At 45.6% G+C, this 23,178-nt stretch overlaps 1 protein-coding gene and 1 long non-coding RNA gene across 3 annotated transcripts in view; one reads left to right on the forward strand and one right to left on the reverse strand.

The window, feature by feature from the left end:
* The window catches only part of LOC137544238 (uncharacterized), a 78,089-nt gene that overhangs the window by 41,488 nt on the left and 13,423 nt on the right, over positions 1-23,178 (forward strand). Inside the window, exon 1 of one of the 2 annotated variants that reach the window (XR_011025793.1) lies at positions 7,885-7,969. The exons of the other annotated variant lie outside the window; for it this stretch is intronic. This is a non-coding gene — a long non-coding RNA (uncharacterized lncRNA). Of the gene's footprint in view, positions 1-7,884; positions 7,970-23,178 lie in introns of those variants that run through there. 2 annotated transcript variants of the gene reach the window in all.
* SLC9A4 (solute carrier family 9 member A4) overlaps positions 1-23,178 on the reverse strand; it is a 75,931-nt gene that overhangs the window by 2,465 nt on the left and 50,288 nt on the right. Inside the window, exons 7-11 of the mRNA XM_068265287.1 lie at positions 22,936-23,006; positions 17,861-18,019; positions 12,621-12,720; positions 11,367-11,486; positions 9,289-9,370 (exon numbers count right to left, since the gene is read on the reverse strand). Of these exons, the coding sequence (XP_068121388.1) occupies positions 9,289-9,370; positions 11,367-11,486; positions 12,621-12,720; positions 17,861-18,019; positions 22,936-23,006 (532 nt within the window). The remainder of the gene's footprint in view (positions 1-9,288; positions 9,371-11,366; positions 11,487-12,620; positions 12,721-17,860; positions 18,020-22,935; positions 23,007-23,178) is intronic.

The following is a 23,178-nucleotide window of genomic DNA, read 5'->3' on the forward strand; positions in this document are numbered from 1 at the left end:
TGCGTGTGTGCACTCACTGTCTGTGTACACACACTACACACACTCTATTTCCTTCTGATTACTGATTGATTATTGTAATTAGTTAGTTGTACTTACTGACTGTTACTACTTACTTACTTACTGTACTAGGGACACTCACTCAGTCACTGTTCATAGGCTAGCTCCTGCGCGTGTTTGCGCGTGCGTGCACTCACTGTCTGTAGTGTACACACACTAAATTTACTTGTGATTACTACTGATTATTGTAACTGCTAGTTGTACTTCCTGACTGTTACTACTTACTTACTGTACTAGGGACACTCACTCAGTCACCTCACCCACCAACCCACTCCATTAAAGTACCCCACTTTTCACCCGCCCTTTTAAAAAACTTTTGTCTATACGCCCAAAACATCGAAGATGTCTGGAAGTGGCAGCCAGCGCGGTTTGGGCAAGGGGAAGGGCAGCAAGGGAATCAGGAGGAGAGGGAGCAGCATTGTGGCAGGCCGCGGCCGCGCCACCATGCACAGTTCCGCAGCAGCAGCGTCAGTGGCTAACATTCCTCCCATAGCCACTGGCCGTGGACGCCTTGGGCGCCGCCCAGCAGGAACATCTGCAACTCACGCTGCAGAGACACAGCAGCAGCAGCGTGTAGCACCTGCTCCGTTTTTCCTCCAGCCGGGTCGGAAACGTCCCATTGAGGAAAAGCATGCAGACACTGTGGTGCAACTCATGACGGAGGATGAGCAGCCCGCCATCAGCTCTGCATCCGAGGCCTCCACCCTCACCACCACCACCACCACCCCTGTTCGCAGCAGCCGCCCGCAGGGTCTGGGGAGGAGGCCAGTTCACCGTCACTCGCCGACCTGTCATTCAGCAGTCTTTTGACCCCAGGCATCATGAGTAAATTGTCTGCTGTTGTTGGCGATCTTGAGGAGGAGATGCTGATGGGCACTTTGGGGGATGAGGGATTGGACAGCAAGACTGTGGCGACAGTCAAGCAGCCCATCCATGCATCAGGAGAGGAGTTTGGGGGGTCATCATCCCAGCAGGACATGTTTCAGGAGGGGGAGGATGATGATGACCCGGTGACAGACAGAGACTGGGTGCCACCACCTCCAGGGGATGTCGTCCTCAGCAGCTCTGAGGAGGAGGAGGAGGATGCGCTTGTGGGCCTTGCAAGGAGGCGCATCATTGCAAGCATTGGCAGCAGTAGGCAGGTCCCACAGCCTGCTGGTGTCTCAGGCTCAGCAGCAGCAGCAGCAGCATCTGCCAGTACCACCACCAGCCGCACCCAAGCCCCCCCCCCAACCACCACAGGGAGACAGGCAGCAGCGCTTCCATGCCGTAGGGGGATGTTTCTGTCACCAATCTGGCGATATTTCACCATGCCCACTGTGTACAGCAAGTACGCCACTTGCAACCACTGTCAGCGGAAGTTGAGCAGAGGTGCAGACCCCTTAAAGTTCAGCACCAGCTCGCTCATCAACCACCTTGCTGCGAAACATTTCCACCAGCATGAGGAGTTCCAGAGGCTGAAGGCATCTGGTGCTGGCAGTGGCACCACACCCATCACTGCACAGCCTTCAGCAGCAGCAGCAGCAACAGCAGCCACCCGCCCTCCTGCTCCTCCAGCAGCACCAGCAGGAGTGCGGAAACGCACTGCTCCTCCCCCCTCTGCAACTCCTGCCGCCGACACTGAGGCCTGTTCTGGCAGCCAGTCCTCAGTGGCCTCCTCTGCTGTGTCTGCTGATTCCCGTGCCAGCAAAAGGCCACGCCAGAGCCTTTTGAGCGAGTCCTTCCAGGGGGTGGTTAGGGCTCTGCCTCCCAGCAGCCGTCGCGTGCGGCAGCTGAACGGCTTGCTGGCACGGGCCATGTGCTCCCAACTCCTGCCGTACACGCTCGTGCAGGAGGGGAGCGACATTCGTGCGCTGCTTGCTTGCGCAGCCCCAGACTGGCAGCTCCCCAGCAGACACTTTTTCTCCCGCAAGGCCATTCCTGCACTGCACCGCTTTGTGATGGCCAATGTGGAGCGAGGGCTGGAGCACGCGGTTGGTGAAAGGGTCCACGTCACCATGGACTCCTGGAGCAGCCGCTTCGGGACAGGCCGCTACCTGTCCTTCACTGTCCACTGGGTCAGCTTGGTGGAAGGGGGTGAGGATGGGAGAGCAGCAGCGGGCACAGCAGCAGCAGCAACACAGTGGGTGGTGCCACCCGCAGGGTCAGGGGAACTGCAGCAGGTTCCTCCGATCCTTTGCCATCCTCCGGCACACCTGGCCAAACCCCCCGCCTCAGCAGCAGCGTGAAGGCCCGCCACTGCCAAGCGCTGCTGCACACTTGGTCAGCCTTGGGAAGACCAAGCTGACGGCAACCCATGTGTTGGCCAAACTCCAGGAGCAGGAGAGGATTTGGCTGACCCCCAGAGGCCTCAGAGTCGGAGAGGTGGTGGCCGACAATGGGGCCAATCTGGTTGCCGCAATAGACAGGGGAAACCTGACCCACATCCCCTGTCTTGCCCACGTGCTGAACCTGGTGGTGCAGAAGTTCTTGCGCACCTACCAGGGAATGGGCGAACTGCTGGAAATGGCAAGGAACGTTGTGCGTCACTTCCGGCGCTCGGCTGCAGCCTGTGCGAGCCTGGAAGACGTGCAAAAGGAGCTGGATCTGCCACGCCATCGGCTGATCCTTGACGTTCCGACTCGCTGGAACTCCACCCTGGCGATGTTGGAGCGTCTGGTTGAACAGAAGCGCGCTGTCAAACAGTACCTTGCCCTGGCCACTGTTTCCGCCGCTCAGAGAAGGGACAAGACCAGCAACATCCCGTCCATCGTCCCCGATGATGACTGGAGGCACATGCAGCAGGTGTGCTTAGTGCTGGCTCCCTTTCTGCAGGCCACTAACATGGTGAGCAGGGACCATGCTATGGTCTGCGAGTGGGTGCCCCTGGTTTGTCTGCTGAACAGGGCCCTCGATGCTTTGCTGGAACAGGGAGCGGCAGCCTTGGACCAGCAGGAGCGGCAAGCAGCTGCACAGTCCACCTCTGAGGGGGAGGAGGAGGAGGACTTGGTGGAGGTCCCTGACCTTGCTGCTGATGAGGGGGAGCAGCACAGTGCAGCTGAGTTGGTGCGGGGGTGGAGAGAGGATGAGGCTGACGAGGCAGAGGAGGAGGATGAGGACAGCAGCACTGCCGTCGATGTGCCAGCAGACGTGGCCCGCCTCTTCCCAATGGCAGCGCACATGCTGACGTGCCTGCGCAGAGACCCCAGGGTGATCCAGATGAAGCAGAGGGAGGACATCTGGATCAGCATGATGTTGGACCCACGCCTCAAGGGGAAGTTGAGCCAGTTCCTGCCGCCTGCAGGAGGAGACCCAGCGCAACAAATAAGGAGCTTGCAGCAGGCCCTTGTTGAGCGCTTGGAGGAAGCCTTCTCCCAGCCTTCCACCCCCACTGTCCAGCAGCCAGCACAGAGGCAGCAGCAGGTGCCTGCATCCAGCAGCAAGCGCCCCACAGACCTGCTGTCTCTCAGCCAAGAGCTCTACAGGACTGTAGAGGCTCCGGCAGCAGTGACTAGAGAGGAGGTGCATGCAGCAGCATCCTCCACCGGTCACAGCCAGCGCCTGACCCGCATGGTGGCTGACTACATGGGGTCCTACAGCGGGCTTGACAGCGATGCCCCTGTTGATCCCATGGAGTATTGGGTCAAGCGCCTGGAGATCTGGAGCGAGCTGGCGCAGTACGCCCTGGAAGTGCTGTCCTGCCCCCCTTCCAGCGTGCTGTCCGAGCGCTGCTTCAGTGCAGCTGGTGGTGTGGTCACCGAGAAACGCTCACGTCTGTCTCACAAGTCTGTGGACAGACTGACGTTTCTCAAGATGAACCAGGCGTGGGTGGAAGGCGAGTTCCTGGCCCCTGTTGTCGGCGAGAATGGGACATGAACTGGCTAAGAACCATCGTTAATGTGCCTTACCACCCTTTACCACCTCCTGGCTCCTGCTCACTAAGCCAGCCTGGTTCACTTTGACTATTACGTCGCCTGCAGCCACACATTTTACACCTACAGTGGGCTGCTGTGTACTGCCCTTCTGCTGTCTGTCTGTGTTTCCCACTGCCAGGGTACACAGATTTACCTTCTGCTGCCACTCTGCCACCAGCTATTACGTCAAACAATAGCTATATATCTGTGTAATTTGTTTTACAAACAAAACCAAAAAACCATTAAAAAAAAAAAAAGGTTTAATTTTTCTGAGGTGCCCGGGTTGAAAACTGTGTTGTCCCAGTTGTGTATTGGACACGATGTGGGCTTCACGACCGCTGTCTGGGACCTCCTGTTGTGTTCATTTACGGCCTGGTATCACCGCTAGGTACCAGGGCTATTATGTCACACTGCCTGCCTGCTGCCACACTCACACTACTCCTCCATTCCTCCTGCTGCTGCTGTCTGTCTGTGTTTCCCACTGCCAGGGTACACAGAATTACCTTCTGCTGCCAGTCTGCCACCAGCTATTACGTCAAACAATAGCTGCACACATAATTACTCCTCCATTCCTCCTGCTGCTGCTGCTGTCTGTCTGTCTGTGTTTCCCAACGCCAGGGTACACAGATTTACCTTCTGCTGCCACTCTGCCACCAGCTATTACGTCAAAAAATAGCTATATCTGTGTAATTGGTTGTAAAACCAAAACTACAAAACCATTACAAAAAAAAAGGTTTAATTTTTCTGAGGTGCCCGGGTTGAAAACTGTGTTGTCCCAGTTGTGTATTGGACACGATGTGGGCTGCACGACCGCTGTCTGGGACCTCCTGTTGTGTTCATTTACGGCCTGGTATCACCGCTAGGTACCAGGGCTATTATGTCACGCTGCCTACCTGCTGCCACACTCACACTACTCCTCCATTCCTCCTGCTGATGCTGCTGTCTGTCTGTGTTTCCCACTGCCAGGGTACACAGAATTAGCTTCTGCTGCCACTCTGCCACCAGCTATTACGTCAAACAATAGCTGCTCACATTACTCCTCCATTCCTCCTGCTGCTGCTGCTGTCTGTCTGTGTTTCCCACTGCCAGGGTACACAGATTTACCTTCTGCTGCCACTTTGCCACCAGCTATTACGTCAAACAATAGCTGCACACATAATTACTCCTCCATTCCTCCTGCTGCTGCTGCTGTCTGTCTGTGTTTCCCACTGCCAGGGTACACAGATTTACCTTCTGCTGCCACTCTGCCACCAGCTATTACGTCAAAAAATAGCTATATCTGTGTAATTTGTTGTAAAAACAAAACAAAAAAAACCAAAAAAAAAGAGGTTTAATTTTTCTGAGGTGCCCGGGTTGAAAACTGTGTTGTCCCAGTTGTGTATTGGACACAATGTGGGCTGCACGACCGCTGTCTGGGACCTCCTGCCTGCTGTGTTTATTTACAGCCCTGGTATCACCGCTAGGTACCAGGGCTATTATGTCACGCTGCCTGCCTCATTGACTGCCTGCTGCCACACACTCATCCTCCTCCTCCTGCTGCTGAATTTACCTCCTGCTGTCTGTGTGTTTCCACTGCCAGGGAGCACATACAATGGCGCTTCCAACATGCGTGCGCCACCAGCTATTTGTTACGCTCAAAAATAGCTGCATTTCTTTAAAAAAAAAAAAAGAAGAAGAAGAAGAAGAATTTGGTGATTCTGGTTCTGATATGACGGAACGGAATTGCTATAGCACTAAAACAGAATTCCGTGGAAAATTTTATAATTCCATGGAATTTTACGGAATTCAAATTTGTTTCTCCACCAAACTGATTTCTACCTGATAACAACTATTTCTATTCCCTCCTCCTACTTTTCTCAGCTTCTCAGCATGAGAAACATTGGCCAATCAGGGAGGAATAGGGTGGGAAAGAGGCTTCAGCTAATCAGGCTGTATTAGTTATGTCTGAGGGGAAGTAAAGAAGAAAAAAAGAAAACCCAGCATGCCCTGCAAATTTCTTTGTGTGGCTGGTAGGGATGATCGGAAAGAGCAAATTCCGTTCCGCCGGAATTTGCGGATTCCGGCGGAATTTGCGGATTCCGCCAGCGTTAAATTCCGTCGCTATGAAAATTCAGCCGGATTTTTACGAAATTCCGCGGAATTCTGGATTCCGCTGGAAAAATTGAAATAATCGCAAAAGCAACCTTGTTTATCCTATATGGTAGCCCATAGACCCTATTAACTGTTCCCATAGTCCTTTTTCTCCCTCATCCCGGAGGGAGGAGGGTCTCAACTTCCAGGGAATTGTAGTATTTCAAAAGCCAGCTTACATACCTTGGCCGGGAATTGAACCCAAAAAATGAGCTTGCTTAAGGATTTGTAGCATGTCAAAAGCCAACTCACATTGGCTGGGAAACGAACCCAGGTCTAGTGCTCAGTAGGCTGCTATCCTAACCATTATACCACCAACACAACACACTACAATGCTACATGCTGAAGCCAGCCTAGCATGTACCATTATGATATATCCAAGAGAAAAATGAGCTTGCTTAAGGATTTGTAGCATGTCAAAAGCCAACTCACATTGGCCAGGAATAGAACCCAGGCCTACCGCTCTGTAGGCTGCTATCCTAACCATTATACCACCAACACAACACACTACAATGCTACATGCTGAAGCCAGCCTAGCATGTACCATCGTGATATATCCAAAAGAAAAATGAGCTTGGCCAATGTTTCCCATGCTGAGAAGCTGAGAAAAGTAAAATAAACCAGTTCTACAGTCACACAATGATAATGCACTTTCTATTGGAGAGCTGGGTGGGAGTGTCTGAAGACTGGGAGGAGGGTGGGCAAAGCATGCACAGACAGATTAAGGGAGGAAATGATGTCAGGATTGGCATCAAAGATAAACAGTGAAAATGGAAAATCCTAAGAAGCATGTTCTCTTTTTTACTATAGAAAAATCACTAAAATAAAAATGTGTACAGTGCAATGCATATGTTATGTGAGTAGAGCAAGTATTTAGCTACTTATATAAGTGTGTGCTTTTTTCCTGAGATAGTATTGCTGAAAGCTCCTCCTTAACCTCCTTGCAGGTCTAAAAAATCCGGCAAGGAGGCAGCGCCGCACTTTTTTTTAATTTTTTTTTTTAAATCATGTAGCGAGCCCAGGGCTCGCTACATGATAGCCGCTAAGCGGCGGCATCCCCCCACCCACTCCGATCGCCTTCGGCGATCAGAGTATGCAGGGAATCCCGTTGAGAACGGGATTTCCTGCAGGGCTTCCCCGGTCGCCATGGCTACCGGGCGGGATGACGCCACCGACGTCACCGCCCCTTAGCGCTGCCTGGCACTGATTGGCCAGGCTGCGCAGGGGTCTGGGGCGGGGGGGCGGCTCGGCTCGGCGGGTAGCGGCGAATCGGCGGCGAGCGGTGGCGATCGCGTACTACACGCAGCTAGCAAAGTGCTAGCTGCGTGTAGGGAAAAAAAATTATGCAAATCGGCCCAGCGGGGCCTGAGAAATCCTCCTGCGCAGGTTACCCCGAGCTGAGCTCGGGGTAACCGGCAAGGAGGTTAAACTAAATTAAACCTCAATGCCAATGAGTTATCAAAGTGTCATCACAAAGCAGAAACACTCTTTGAAATACAAAAACCAGATTGAACCATGTTTTTTTACATGTGACCGAGCCTAAGGCTTTGCACTACTGTTTTACATTTGTACTTTTTCACCTTCTTGTGAAGGAGTATGGGGAGTTGACAGGTCATAACAATAATGTAGAGGTGTGTCTGAGGGTGTATGGTGTAAATGTTAAAGTAAAACTGCATACACACACTAGATTTTTGTCACCAATACAAATCACTTGTGATCATTATGCAGGTGAAAATCCAAAGTGTGGGTACGTGGTGGCCTCCTCTCCGGAGATAAGCTGACTTACAGCCTACTCAACTGACCATCATTTTTCTTCCTCCTCCGTCCAGAGCACAGAATGGGCTGCTTGGGAGAGTGCCAATCAGCTGACTTGTAGTGATCGGGGAGAAGTAAGCACCAAACACAACTTTATGAAATATTTGTGCCCAGTTTTGCCAGTTCAGGAACTGAATCCAGCCAATTTACAGGAGCAACAACTTAAACTTTGTCCCCCCCCCCCCCCCACACACACACACACACACGCACACATAGTTTACCACAACATCCCTTAAAATGAGATGAGAACCTTGTCAGTAACATTGGATAACAAAGCCATATGAAAAAGGAAGGGAGGTAGGGTAGGATTTGTCATTGCCTTTAGCGGAATGCCCCAATGTTATGAACCATGTTGGCAGATATTGCTCCAGGAGTAGTGGTCTCCACACATGCTGGTGGTCTCCACATTTTTTTATTTTATTATTATTTTCATTAAAAAAATATTTTTTTTAAAAAAAACTTTTATTTACAAAAATTAACAAAAAATTTAAACTTTGTGAGATAGTTTATAAACTTTTTTTGTCAGTGCAAATGCTTAAAATACAACTTCATGCATCAACTCAGAGGAACAGCCTCACCTGCTGGCAGGTGTTGCACTATTGTCAAGATTCAGGAATTCCTATACAGCCACATGACCGTGAATTTTTCTTAGCAAACGTACACACACAAGATTTTGGCATTCGCACCATTCATGTATTAGCAGTATGTTCTAGTAATTCTCTAGCTGGCTCCATTAAAGAGACTCTGAAGTCTCATTTTTTACCTGCTTTTGTTATATAATCCTCTTCAGCATTAATGCCCTAGTAGAATCGCCGCATCCCTGCGGCAGATGAATGATTTATTACAAAGAATAAGCCCTGCAAAGCTCCCGGGCTCGCAGGGCTTTACTTCCTAGAAGCCTAAAGCTTCAGCCTAAAGCTCTGCCTCCTCCACAATCAATCTCTGCTGATCGCCGCCTCCCCCCACCCCTCTCAGTCTTCTTTCACTGAGAGGGGCGGGGAGGAGGCAGAGATCCGTGGAGACTGATTGTGGAGAGGCAGAGCTACAGCTCAAAGCTCTGCCTCTCCAGGGCAGCAAGATCTGCGACCTGCAAAGTCGTGGAACGTTGCAGGTCGGTTTTTCTGTAATAAATCAGCCACCTGCGGCAGGGATGCAGCGATTCTAGTAGGGCATTAATGCTGAAGAGGATTATATAAGAAAACTAGGTAAAAAATTAGACTTTAGAGTCTCTTTAATGGCCTATATATTGATATTGTCAGACACTCTCTTATTTCAACACCTGAAAAGTAACCTGTTGCAATATCAATGAGATTCATCCCATTTCTGCTTTCAGCTTCCTTTAACATCCTTCAACAATACATACGTATTTTACTATCGTTATCATAAACATTACCTTGAAAAGATCCCATTCTGTCTCCCCTTCCTTTATAATTGTCATAAGGAAGTGATAAATAACGTACATCCTGGATATTGGTCTGTTGAAAAAAAAAAAAGCTGTAAGAATGTTCATGGTTTGAAGAGAATCTAAGTGAAATAGTTATTTATTTTCTTAAAGTTGAACTAACTTATCCACAACAAATTGTTTTGCAGATAGTCAACTCAAAGCCTTACAGTATTAGAGCATATTATAAAAAATAGATTCTACTCAAAAGTTCTGTGGCCGTGGCAGAAATAATACCCATAGGAAGTTACTGCTGTATTACTACATATTGTAAAGTTGTAAGTGAAACTTCCAACAGAAATGTCCAGTGCATGAATAACTGATATAGACATGACTGGGGTTATGTAAAATGAATGACACATAGATAATAAAAGCTAACAATGGCTAGGAAGAGTTATCGATAAGGATTATCCTGGGACACATTCTTGGGTTAATAACGGCAAAACCCAGGTAGCAGCTGACCGAGATCCAGGAGCAGTAGAGAATAACTGTAATGGGCATGATCACCTAAAAAAAACAATATCTCACCTCTTCACGCTCGCATACCCCCTTACACCAGCACCATAATATGTTCTGTTAGACCCCCTCTCAAAAGACGCACCTATTGTCTCCACCCCACCCTTTAGATTGTAAGCCTCCGGCAGTGCTCTCCTCCCTAATGTATCCAGCTTGATTATGCAATCTTACTCGCAACCACCCCTCTTGTAGACTCGAACAGTCTCTATTTTGACCTATGACACTGTATTGTTATCAAATCATTTGCATGATCTTGTTTTGTTGTGAGTTTCCGTATGCTCTACCTGTATGTTAACCCATTTATCTATTGTGCAGCGCTGCGTAAGATGTTGGCGCTTTATAAATACAATAAATAATAATAATAATAATATCTGAAAATTCTTGTCATTTAAGAAAAAAAGACTTTACACATTGGATTTCATCCAACAAGACCATTGTATCTACATTTACCATCTCATAAAATGTAACAAATGATGCACAAAATAACATCTCATGTCACTGTACATTATGGTAATCAATGTATTAATGCTTGCTTAAACTAGTCATGTACATAAACCTTTGCCAAGTAATGTGCCAGCATAATAATACAGTTAACCAGTTCACCACTAAGAGGTTTTTCCCCTTATGGACCAGAGCAATTTTCACCTTTCAGCAGTCCTCCCTTTCGTTTGCCAATAATTTTATCACTACTTATCACAACGCAATGATCTATATCCTGTTTTTTTCCACCAATTAGGCTTTCTTTGGGTGGTACATTTTGAAAAGATTTATTTTATTCTAAATGCATTTCAACAGCAATAATAAGGAAAAAATTAGAAAAAAATCATAGTTTTTGGCCATTATAGTTTTAAAATAATACATGTTACTGTAATTAAGACCCATGTATTTTATTTGCCCATTTGTCCTGGTCATTACACCATTTAAATTATGTTCGTATCACAATGTATGGTGACAATATTTTATTTGGAAATAAAGGTGCATTTTTCAGTTTTGTATCCATAACTAATTACAAGCCCTTATTTGCAAAGGTAATAGTAATATACCCTCATTACATACATTTAAAAAAAAATTGAGTCCCTAAGGTAACTATTTCTGTATTTGTTTTTAAATGTCATTTTTTTAATATGCAAAAAAAAAAACGGGGAGAAACACTTTTTATATCTCCATATTGCTTTATATTGTATATATATATATATATATATATATATATATATATATATATATATATATATATATATATATATATATATATATATATATATATATATATATATATATATATGTAACTCTACACTCCCTGGGCTATTTAGTTATGCAGAAATCTCCTCTTAGAGCATGCTGAGAGACCAGGGGCCATATGCAATTCACTTTTTCTCCTGAGTTTTCTCCTGGGAGATAATTTTTCAACTAATTTAAAAGTGGGTATCCTGAATAATTTACTGCATTTTACCATACATCACTACTGTACCTCTTTAAGTCATTTGTGTTTATATTTTGAAATATTTTGTCTTTACCTGTCCTCCCCATGGCAGACTATTTCCTTTTCTCGAGCTTGAATAGCGACGTATGAGGATTTCTCTGCTTTGTGTTTCATTATAGTCCTCTGGTAAATTATACTTTACATATGAAGATGACTGAAAGAGCAGATGAGAATTAGGTAAAATAAAAGATAACACTATAATGATATGATTAATTATGACCTTAAAGAGGAACTTCAGCCTAAACAAGCATACTGTCATTAAAGGGGAACTGAAGAAAGAGGTATATGGAGGCTGTCATGTTTATTTCCTTTTAGACAATACCAGTTGCCTGGCAGCCCTGCTGATCCTCTGCCTCTAATACTATTAGCCATAGCCCCTGAACAAGCATGCAGCAGATCAGGTGTTTCAGTGGTTCAGACTTATAAGTCTGATCTGACATGACTAGCTGCATGCTTGTTTCTGGGTTTAATCAGATACTACTGCAGAGAAATAGACCAGCAGGGCTGCCAGGCAACTGGTATTGATTAAAAGGAAATAAACATGACAGCCTCCATATACCTCTCTCTTCAGTTCCCCTTTAAGTTACAATAGTTATGTTAAATAAAATAGATAGGTAATATAATCTCTTATCCACCCTGTTTAAAAAGAACAGGCAAATGTTTATGATTTTTATGAGGGGCAGCCATCCTTTTGGTTGAAAGGAGGTAACAGGGAGCATGAGACACAGTTCCAACTGTCCTGTGTCCTGATCACCGCTCCCAACAAGAACAACAACATCAGAAATCCCATCATGCTTTGCACAGCATCAGGGGAAAAATACCCAGGCATAATTCTTTGATGGGGTGGAGCTTAGCTTCTGTGCAACTAAAAATGAGGCTTGGGTAAAAAAACGAAAGTTCTGATGCTGTGAAACTGTTAAAGAAACACCAAGCCTTTTCAGTGCTGCTGAGTAGATTTTTAGTCTGGAGGTTCAGTTTAAAGTAAACCTGAGAGGACAGATAAAATAAGTTTTATACATACCTGGGGAGGAGGATGGCGAGCAACGGATCAGCATGAAAGGGGCCTTCACGCTAATCCATCCCTCGGTTTCCTCCTCCACCGCCTCGTTCCTCTGCAATCTGGCCCAGTAACTTTGGGAGTCGGGGCTTACTGTGCATGCGTGGCCCGGCCACACATGTGCGCCCCTTCGCACTCCCATCGGCATCAGTGCAATCGTGTTCAATTCTATATAGAAAAAATAATACTCCTCGATTTATTGATAATTTCATGCCTCTAAATGCCTATTACCCTTCTGCGGACGTGATACAGACTATTCTGCAACATGCTCTTCATCTGCTGAACATCGTCAGTGGAAAATGACTTTGTAGCTTTTCTTTTTTTGTAAGATCTGCAGATAAAATGTAAAGAAAAAAATTACTTTTCATATTGATTAGCTGAATGCTTGCAATAGCAGAAGCTTTAAATGTAAAATAAGCATGGTGTATTTTATAACTTAACAAAAGTGCCCAAAGGACCTATATCATTCTTGAAAATGAACCTAAAGTGAAAATAAAGGTCTTTTTCTACATTGCCCATCAAGCTCATGGTGAACTTGAACTCCTAGGAGTAAGTAAGGGGCTAAAAATTACTAAAAAGCTCTCTTACTAAAATGCTATGCAAAACAGAAATTTGCCTTCTTAAAACAGAAGGTATTTGCGATTATTAAGGTTGGATATATGAGGTTGAGTATATGAGGCCTCCTACAGTGCATCACTTCTGAATATGCTAATCATCCCTTTGTTGTCCCTGCAAGCTAGCCACACCTCCAGAACTGCTGGAATGCAGTGATGTGCCAGCTTGTTAATTGCACAGAACCACAATAATACAACATGCATACAGACTGTTTCAGATTGGTTAATCCACATCAGTACATGTCCTGGATTAATAAACCTTAATGGGGTAGGACTTAAAAACACCCAGAGTTTGCATATTTGCCTATGATTTACATAATCAGCAATAATGCATCTTCCTTGACAAGGTTCTGTTGGGCGAATCGCGAGGGATCAGCGGCAGTTCCATGACGGACTTCATGTTGTTTCCCGGTAGAAACCTCTCAGTGGCACCTCTCACTCTCATCAACCAGTCACTTCTAGTTGTCTTCGCTTCCCCCTTTGCATTCTGTACACTTTGGCAGCTTTCTTCTAATTTGTTTTTCTGGTGGTTCATTTCAACATCTATATTTACACAGCAGTGCATTTTGTGTCTTCTCCTCGTTGTAATATCTGCATTGCACATTTCTTGCATTGATATCATTGGCACTTTATTGCATTCTGTGTTTCTTTTAGTCTTATTTTTGCATTAATAGTACTAGCACTTTATTGGTTTTCTACTGGATTATTCGTCACTATGATTATTTATACTATATTATGATTATGTGATATTTATACCTCGCATTATCAGGTCTATGTCTGTTAATTGTTTTTAATAATGTTTTATGGTTGTTCAATAAAAATGATTTTGCATACTTTATAAATTACTGGACAGGTGGGGTGTTTTGAGGCACTTTCTGCTTTTTGATTTTACTATGGTATGATGTTTGCCGTTCTGCACAATGCAGTCAATTATTTCCATGTAGAGCAGGGGTGTCAAACTCAAATACAAAGTGGGCCGAAATTGTACACTAGGACCTAGTCGCGGGCCAACCTTAGTGTCTACTGCCCACCTTGCCCACCTTGGTTAACGATTCGCGGTTGTCCTCGTTGGTTCCACCAAGACCCAACATTACTTTCAGGAGAGCCCCCTCCTTGAGGGACACCCTTGTTAGGGGCCATTTTGAGGGGCTGGGTGCCCCAAGACCACATTGTCGTGTCCTAGGGACATACACGTGTGGTGGGTGCACCTTCTGCAGGTTTATGCATGTTGGTGCCTCTGTCTTGCTCCCTGACGGGAAGCAGTGGAGTCTTTCACACAATGTTAATTGTGCAACGAAGTTTGTCGTTTATTTACTGAAATGCCCTTGTGGTGCTTTCTATGTTGGTAAAACTACACGTGAACTTAGCGAGCGCATCTCTGAGCACGTTAAAAGCATAAAGAGTGTGAGCTCCACTGCCCCAGTTGGGGTGCACTTCAGACGGTACCATGATGGAGACCCGAGGGGTCTCAAGTTCATTGGCATTGATCGCATCCATGGGTCTATAAGGGGTGGAAACCCGGATAGTCTATTGATGCAAAGGGAGTGCCGGTGGATTTTTAACTTAAAGGCCACTTCACCCCCGGGTTTAAACGAGATGGAGGGCTTCGCTGCATTCCTACCGATGTGACCTGCTGCTTTCCATGTGTGCTTGATGCACGTGCCCTGCTTTCGTCTGTGGCCGGTGCATCCTGCTGCTGCATGCCCGCATTGATTCCCAGAACCATGTTTTTTCCCCTCTTTTTGTATAGGTGTATGTGCAGGCAATGCCTGCCATTAACGGGATACTGCATATATTTATGCACGTGGGTATTCCGATTGACTAGATGTTCTAACTTTGCAGTAATCTGGAGAAGTGTAGAGTTTAGATTAAATGTAATTATATAATGCATGGATGAATGTTTTATGATGCTGTCCCCCGCGTGCGCAATTCCCCGCATGTTGTTGTCCGTTCTCCCCCATTGTACTTCCTGGTTGGTTGCCTGGGAGACCTGGTGGTGGATGGACGCTGCTGACGGCTGTGCGCGCCTCCCCTCTCCTCCCCGGCCTACCGGATTGCCGTGGGCGGGGTTGGAGTGTGTGAGGGGGTTGACGCACGCTGCCGTTGGCCGGCGGGGTTGAGTGTGGGTGGGGCCAGCTCGATGTGCCCTGATTGGGCAAATGTATAAAAACGTCATGCGGATGTTACGCGGTGAGCCACGCCTACTGAGGAAACGAGTAGACGCTCGTGAAACATGTAGATGCTACCAGTGGCGTCACCGCTTGCCTGCCGAGCCGCCTGATCACCCCCGCAGCACCAGAGCTTCTGTGCCTCCAGCCCCACTGCATGACCCCCGGATCTCTTAAGCGGACTTGGGGACCTCCTGACCTGCTTCTCGTCCACGCCTGGCTGAACACCGCCAACAGTGCGAGGGCTTGCGGGTGAGCAAATCCAGTATAAGATTACAGCATTGACGCTGTCAACAATGTGTTCCCATGGCCGGCTCACAGTATCCTAGTCGGAACATTGTGACTGCAATTGCACATACAGGTGGTGCATATCTGTGCAAGCCAGGATTGGCCCTTATGCTCTGCGTGCATGCTTGCTTACTTGGCTGATGCTGCTTCTGCCACACTGCTGCTTGGAATATGAGTATGCTGGAACTCTGAGGGAAGTCTGCATTTCTGCTTTGCATGGCTTTATACCGCATTTAGCTCACGCATCTTCTGCTTGATCTTACTGGACAGTGTGGAACTATATCAACCGATTGCTTGGATTTGTAAACGCACAAGCTCTTGGACAAAAGTGCTATATATAACAGCTCCCACGAGTTGATTCAGGAGGGTGATACGGACAAGGCCTTGTCCAAACCTATGTGTGTATATGTTTGGTGTGCTTGTTTGAGTGGATGACCGGTCTAGTGATTTGAGGGGCTAGTTGAGGCAGTGACTGCGGGTTTAGTGATCAGGAATAGGTATCTCAGTGGTTTTTATGAATAACTATTTTACAGGTTTTTCTATTAATAATAAAATTTATACAGTTTTTCATTAATTGTTTGTTTTTGGTTTTTTTGTGATCCATACCATCCACTATTAATTGTCCCTTCCTAATTGGTGTTGTACTGCCCACCTTCCTCCCTTATAAATATCTCAGGTGTCTTATGGCCCCCCTCCAACCCCTAAATAGTTTTCTGGTGTATAGTGGTCCTCTCTCCCCTATACAGTTCCCTGGTGTCTAGAGACCCCAGCCTCCCCATACAGTTCCCTGGTGTTAAATGCTTTTCCCTACCTCCCCCATAAGGCATCTCTGGTGCTCTAGGGCTTCACCTCCAATATAGCTTCCCTGGTGATCTAGAGTGGGCCAAATATAATGCAAAGTGGGGAAACCACTTGAGGGCCAAATGTAATGGCTCTGAGGGCCAGTTATGGCCCGCAGGCCGGAGTTTGACATGTATGATGTAGAGTAACACTTTTATGGTCTATAGATGGTGCTTGTCCTACTTTTGTTTGTTTGTGGTTCAACGATGCATGTGGGAAACATTATATGCTCACTACAACCTCAATGATCGCAAGTCACATTTCTGTTTTACATACAGAGAAACTGTGATTGGTACTGTTTATAGTCACTGGCTCTATTCACAAAACTTCTCATAAATTACTTATCTATCACCTAATTGATAAAAATAACTTTTTTTTTAACATTTTACAAGCAAAATAATCACTCAAAGTTGTTCCTGATTAACTTCATTTCAGTAATACTTTTCTTACCTTAATTATATTATATTTTTGCTCTTTGGAAGCTTACAAATGTAACAGATAAGGTGAAAACAGGTGAAAAAGCTTTGTGAGTCATGCCCAATATCTCATCAAGCTACATGTCGCTTTAATTTACGTGAACAGCCATCCTTTCCCCCACTACTACACATGGTAAATAGAACACATTATTTTCTATTTTTACTTAAGCCAAAATACTTATGTATTCATTTTTAAATATTGGTTATGTTACCTATAACCATCTTTTAAAAACACTGCTTACGAGTTATATTTAGGTGTCTAGCAAACTGCATGGTACATTCCTCCATTTATTCAGACTTCTGCTGTGTTGTATAATTCCCTACCCCAGACTGCTGTGTCAGTCCACTTGACTGGTAGTTCATAGGAGGATCAATGAAAGCCAAAGCAAACTTTTCACTCTTTATACAACCATATACAAGCGGCTAAGATAAAGCCATAGTGTAGATAAGATGAAGCAATAATCCATTTAAAAAAAATTGCTCATACTGAAGCCATATACTCAACAGTAAGGAATAGAGACCATAACAAGAATTAGTAAACAGTTTTTAGAGAATAATTGCTGGATCACATTAAAACAATTAAGGCCTCGTTCACATCTCTTCAGCGCAGAAGGCCGTGGGATTGGAACGTAACGCGTACGATCGCACGCCATCTGCGCCGCTGCCCACTGCGCCGCTGATCCCATCCATTGACAGTGATGGGATCAGCTCTGCGCTTGTAGGCAAAATGCAAGCAGCACTACGCAGCACAGTAGATGTGAACGGTAGAAGGACTGTCTATGCCCTTCTGCCGTTCTTGCGTTTCAGCACATCATACGCGCTTCCAAAAGCGCGTATGATGTGAACAAGACCTAAATGTTGGTCTTTTTCCAGTAACTAGAATTACATTTTCACTTTGTTAAAACATGTGTATGCAGTTTGAACTTGTTAAGTGGCATGAGCCTCTATTTTCTAGAACTGAAGAGTGCTCACTTACATGCCATATCCTCCAGTAGATCAACCATTACCAGAAGCTGATGAACAAAGGTTATAGTCCACTGTGGCAGGATGAACATTGACAGACCAGCAGAAAAAAAGAAACCTACTGTAGAGAGGATGAGGATGTATCTCTGCTTATTCCAGTATTGGTCATTTCAATGGCCTGTTTTATCTCCAGCTTTTTATGAAGAGAGACTATACCGGATTTTGTCTGACGGTCACGAACAAGCACTTTCTTGAGAAATTTGTTGTCAACCTGCTTAAATCTAAAACAAAACACATATGTAGTTTTCTAATTAATGTTTTTAAAGTGCACACATTGTACAAATCAATTAGAAACATATTACTGTGTTCATCTAGACTGTACAACGTTTACTTTTTTTCTGAAAGTGAGTCAAATTTTTTAGATATTTAAAATAATGTTTTGAAACATTTCTCCTGCCAATATTCTTTATCCTGTACAGTACAAAGAGTGAGAAAAAAATGTCTATTTTTCCTTCCTACTATGTCCCTTTTTGTGAGATCAGTGCTAACTCCTTGTGGGGTTACTGGCAACAGAACGTGGACCAAGCTCTATAATCAGAGCACAGACAATATCGAAAGGATTTTTTTCCCTTCAAATAGAGTTAAGAACACTGAGGGCCTGAACCCACTAATGCAGTCCGCTTTTCAGCTTCACATCAATGTTACAGATGCTGAAAAGCAGACAGAAGCAGACACAACTGCGTTAGTGGGCTCAGGTTATTGAAGTGTGTGCATGCACAATTTCCCCTCAATTTGTGTTGCTTGCCTGGATCAAACGCGATCCAGTGGGTGATGGGCCCAAATCCTGTACAGACCCATTGCTAGGCAACAGCAGGGCAACACATTCTTTGTCTACCAAGTCGTAAGAAAGGACAACGGTGCTAGGAACGACAGAGTGGCTTCTGGAGGCTGGGTAAGGGGGGGGACTATGGACTCAGGAGTTGATTGTCACTTAAAGATCCAGCGTGCCAGGTTATTAAAACAGCCTTAGAAGACATCACTGGGAAACAGCTGTACAAATGCTAGATTCTTGCACGAGATGACCCAACCAGCTGAGCACATTTTAGTGTGTGTACGAGGCTTGAGACCTTATGACAACTGACTGTTTTTGTTTGTGTCTCATTTGGAGAAATGCCCCCTTTATCCTGTCTTCAATACCCAATTAGATATGACGAAACAAACTCTTCTATGAGGTCAAATACTATAATAATGGGATGAGGGTTCTAGCCCTTCCAGCACTGAAAATATGTTTTAGCTAGAGTTGGGTGTTAAATGACTTTTGAACATCTAGTCAGTTTCAAATAACTGAGTTTGAACATGTTCTTAATATACAAATTATGTAACATGCTGCACAAGCCTAAATCCACATTATGACAAATACATATTGATGCATTTCCTGCTAGTCTTTTGTGCATACAATGTGTCCGTCCCAGTGTCCGTCACAGTTGGTCAGTCAGTATGGTGGAACAATGAAAATCCTCCCTAGGGTTGGAGGAATCCTATTGGTTTGTTTTGATCCAATAGGGCTCATATCGGTGTTTCGACACTTGTGCCTGGCAGCAGCAGCGGTGGGCCCAACACAGAAGCCACAAGACAGAAGGTGACCAGGCAGACAGTGACAAAGGAAGACAAATGATGACAAGGCAGATGGTGACAGACACTAGGTGAGGGAAGTAGACATAAGGTGAAGGTGACCGAAGACAAAAGATAAGAGAAGAAGTAAATTAATGTATACAGCAAACAGCCTAGTGAGAAAGGACACTGTCCCTTTCCCATAGGCTTTCACTGTTTCCATCGGCATCCTAAAGCATATGCGGTGTCCAGAATTAACGCGTACCGCACAAGCCTGCGGTTTGCTCATCAGAACTGAAGTAGGGATGATCGTAATGAGCAAATTCCGTTCCGCCGGAATTGAGGAATTCCGCCAGCGCTAAATTCTGTCGCCATTACATTTCTGCGGAATTTTGTGAATTTCTGCGGAATTCCGCATTCCGGCAGAACAATTTAAGTAATCGCAAATAAAACCTTGTTTATGCTAAATGGTAGCCCATGGGACCTAGTGGCCGTTCCCCCAATCATTTTTTTTTTTTTTTTTTTTTTTTTTTTTGCAGCAGGAGGTGTCGCTTAAGCCATGGGACCTAGCGGTGGTCCCATGGCGGTCGTTTTGGCACCGCAGGAGATGTCGCTTACGCCATGGGACCTAGCGGTGCTCCCATGGTGGTCATTTTGGCGCCACAGGAGGTGTCGCTTAAGCCATGGGTCCTAGCAGTGGTCCCATGGCGGTGGTTTTGGCACCGCAGGAGGTGTCGCTTACGCCATGGGACCTAGCGGTGGTCCCATGGTGGTGGTTTTGCCACCGCTGGAGGTGTTGCTTACGCCATGGGACCTTGCGGTGGTCCCATGGCAGTCATTTTGGTGCCACAGGAGGTGTCGCATAAGCTATGGGACCTGGTGGTGGTTCCATGGTGGTCATTTTGGCGCCGCTGGAGGTGTTGCGTAAGCTGTGGGACCTGGCGGTGGTTCCATGGCGGTCATTTTGGCGCCGCAGGAGGTGTCGCGTAAGCTATGGGACCTGGCGGTGGTTCCATGGCGGTCATTTTGGCGCCGCAGGAGGTGTCGCTTAAGCTATGGGACCTGGCGGTGGTTCCATGGCGGTGGTTTTGGCGCTGCAGGAGGTGTCGCATAAGCTTTTGGACCTGGCGGTGGTCCCATGGCGGGGGTTTTGGCGCCACAGGAGGTGTCGCGTAAGCTTTGGGACCTGGTGGTGGTTCCATGGCGGTGGTTTTTGTGCCGCAGGAGGTGTCGCATAAGCTATGGGACCTGACGGTGGTTCCATGGCGGTGGTTTTTGCTCCGCAGGAGGTGTCGCGTAAGCTGTGGGACCTATACAAAATGGTTGGGATAGGTGAGATAGCTAGGGAGCTGTTTGCTAACATAGGATTGATTGGTTTTGTTAACACTGTAATTGGTGCTAAAATAATTCCGATTTTCATGCAGAAATCCATTTGGGTGGTTTTTGTAAGCCTCTGATTGGTGCAGAAATTCCGATTTTCATGAAGAAATCCTGTTGTTTTCACTTTAAACTTCTTCTAGGGGCTACCTTGTGATTCATACAGCAAAAGGAATGGCAGCGCTTTCAAAAACTCATACCTGAATGTTTTAATAGCATAAGATGTGCAGAGCTCCAATAACTACTGGACTAAAATACACACCAACACTCATTGCAGGCACCAAAAGTGGGGGAACATGACTTCAGTAAGGGGTAAATACATACCTGAATCAATTATCTGCCATAATGTGCAGAGCTCCAATCACTACTGGACTAAAATACACACCTAGCTTCACTTCAGGCAAAGGGGGGTGTTAGCTTCAGAGATAATATGTGCACAAATTATGCCTACTAGACTTCCCCACGGCTGTGACGGACCCCCTTGGGGAAGACCTAACGCTAATCTAGCGATAAAAACACAACATTTCCAGTGCAGCTAATCAGACAAATGGTATACACATTTGATAAAACATACATACAGACTGGTGACAGCGCTCATGGATGTATTCGTTTGCAAACCTACAAAGGCAATGCAAAGCCCCTCTTGACTAAATACACGCCCTGAATGCAAAGCAGATGCAAATTGTGTGCTAATTCTAAGTAGGCATAATTTGTGCACATATTATCTCTGAAGCTAACACCCCCCTTTGCCTGAAGTGAAGCTAGGTGTGTATTTTAGTCCAGTAGTGATTGGAGCTCTGCACATTATGGCAGATAATTCATTCAGGTATGTATTTACCCCTCACTGAAGTCATGTTCCCCCACTTTTTGTGCCTGCAATGAGTGTTGGTGTGTATTTTTGTCCAGTAGTTATTGGAGCTCTGCACATCTTATGCTATTAAAATATTCAGGTATGAGTTTTTGAAAGCGCTGCCATTCCTTTTGCTGTATGAATTGAATGTGTGTATACTAGGGGCTAGCTGCATTCACTGATCCACAATTATTCACAAAGCTTTAGATTAGAATTAGCACACAATTTGCGTCTGCTTTGCATTCAGGGCGTGTATTTAGTCCAGAGGGGCTTTGCATTGCCTTTGTAGGTTTGCAAACGGATGCATCCATGAGCGCTGTCACCAGTCTGTATGTATGCTTCCTTGTGATTGGCTAACAAAATTCCGCATTCCGCCAGAATTATGCATCATTCCGCGGAATTTCCGCTATAGCGCTAAGGCGATTCCATTCCGATGCGACGGAACAGGATCATTAAATTCCGGCCGGAATCGCGGTAAAAGAATTCCACGGAACGCGGTGAGAATCCCTAAACTGAAGCAACGGATCTGTTGGCAATGGAGTTATCTCAACAGATCCTATGCTTAGAGTAGGATCCATTAACGTGTCCATTGATCCGCTGGCTTCCAACCTAATAAATGGATTGTTTTTGCTGTCGGTGGGAACTCAGCTATACAATGCTTTGCCACAGACATTAACCAACTGGGGCTGCACATCTCTGTGCATCAGATAACAGCTGGCTAGAAGAGGGCATTGTATTTTACTGAGGTGAATGGAATCTCTACAGGTAAATACAAAAAAAGTGACCAATGGCATTTAAAAGTGTTGCCAAGAAGTTTAGACTGTTTGGAAATACTAAGGGCTTATTCATGCTTATGATCAGATATCCAGTGCAGCATTATTCAATTACACTGAAGTAACACTGCATTTCTCTCCAAAATGTGTACTGCTGAGCAATAACCAATTATATTAGTGCACAAGTGTGACTGTTTAAAGGACCTTGCGATGACTGTCGAAAAAATCTTAAAATGTTAAATATATGTAAACATATACAATTAAGAAGTATGTTTCTTTTTGAGTAAAATGAGCTATACATTACTTCTCTCCTATGTTGCTGTTACTTACAGTAGGTAGTAGAAATCTGACAGAACCGACAGGTTTTGGACTAGCCCATCTCCCCATGGGGGTTCACAGGGATTTCTTTATTTTCAAAATGCACTTAGTGAATGGCAGTTGCTCTTGCTTTGCATCCGCGCTATCCCCCAACCAACCACACCAACAGAATAAGTTGATTTTCACAGCCACACCTTTTAATGTAATTAAACTACCATAAATTAAAGAGAATACAAAATGTTTGTGACACTCATGAAAATGTACTTACTTTTCCTTCATCTGATAGTGTCCCCAATGTCCACATACATCTGCTATTCCGGACTTCAGGTGATCCATTAGCTGAATGGAAATGTTACATATGAATATTAATTAAAATGTGCTTTAGGAAACAAATCTACCTAGCAAAAAAGTAAGGTTAGGGTAGACAGGTGCTCATGCAGTGCCCAAGCATAGCCTAATTGTAGCTGTGGTCTGTGCAGTCCAGCCAGGAGCTGGAAGGTGTCTACCACAG

This window comes from Hyperolius riggenbachi, chromosome 2 (genome assembly GCF_040937935.1).
Source record: "Hyperolius riggenbachi isolate aHypRig1 chromosome 2, aHypRig1.pri, whole genome shotgun sequence".
Taxonomy (NCBI): domain Eukaryota; kingdom Metazoa; phylum Chordata; class Amphibia; order Anura; family Hyperoliidae; genus Hyperolius; species Hyperolius riggenbachi.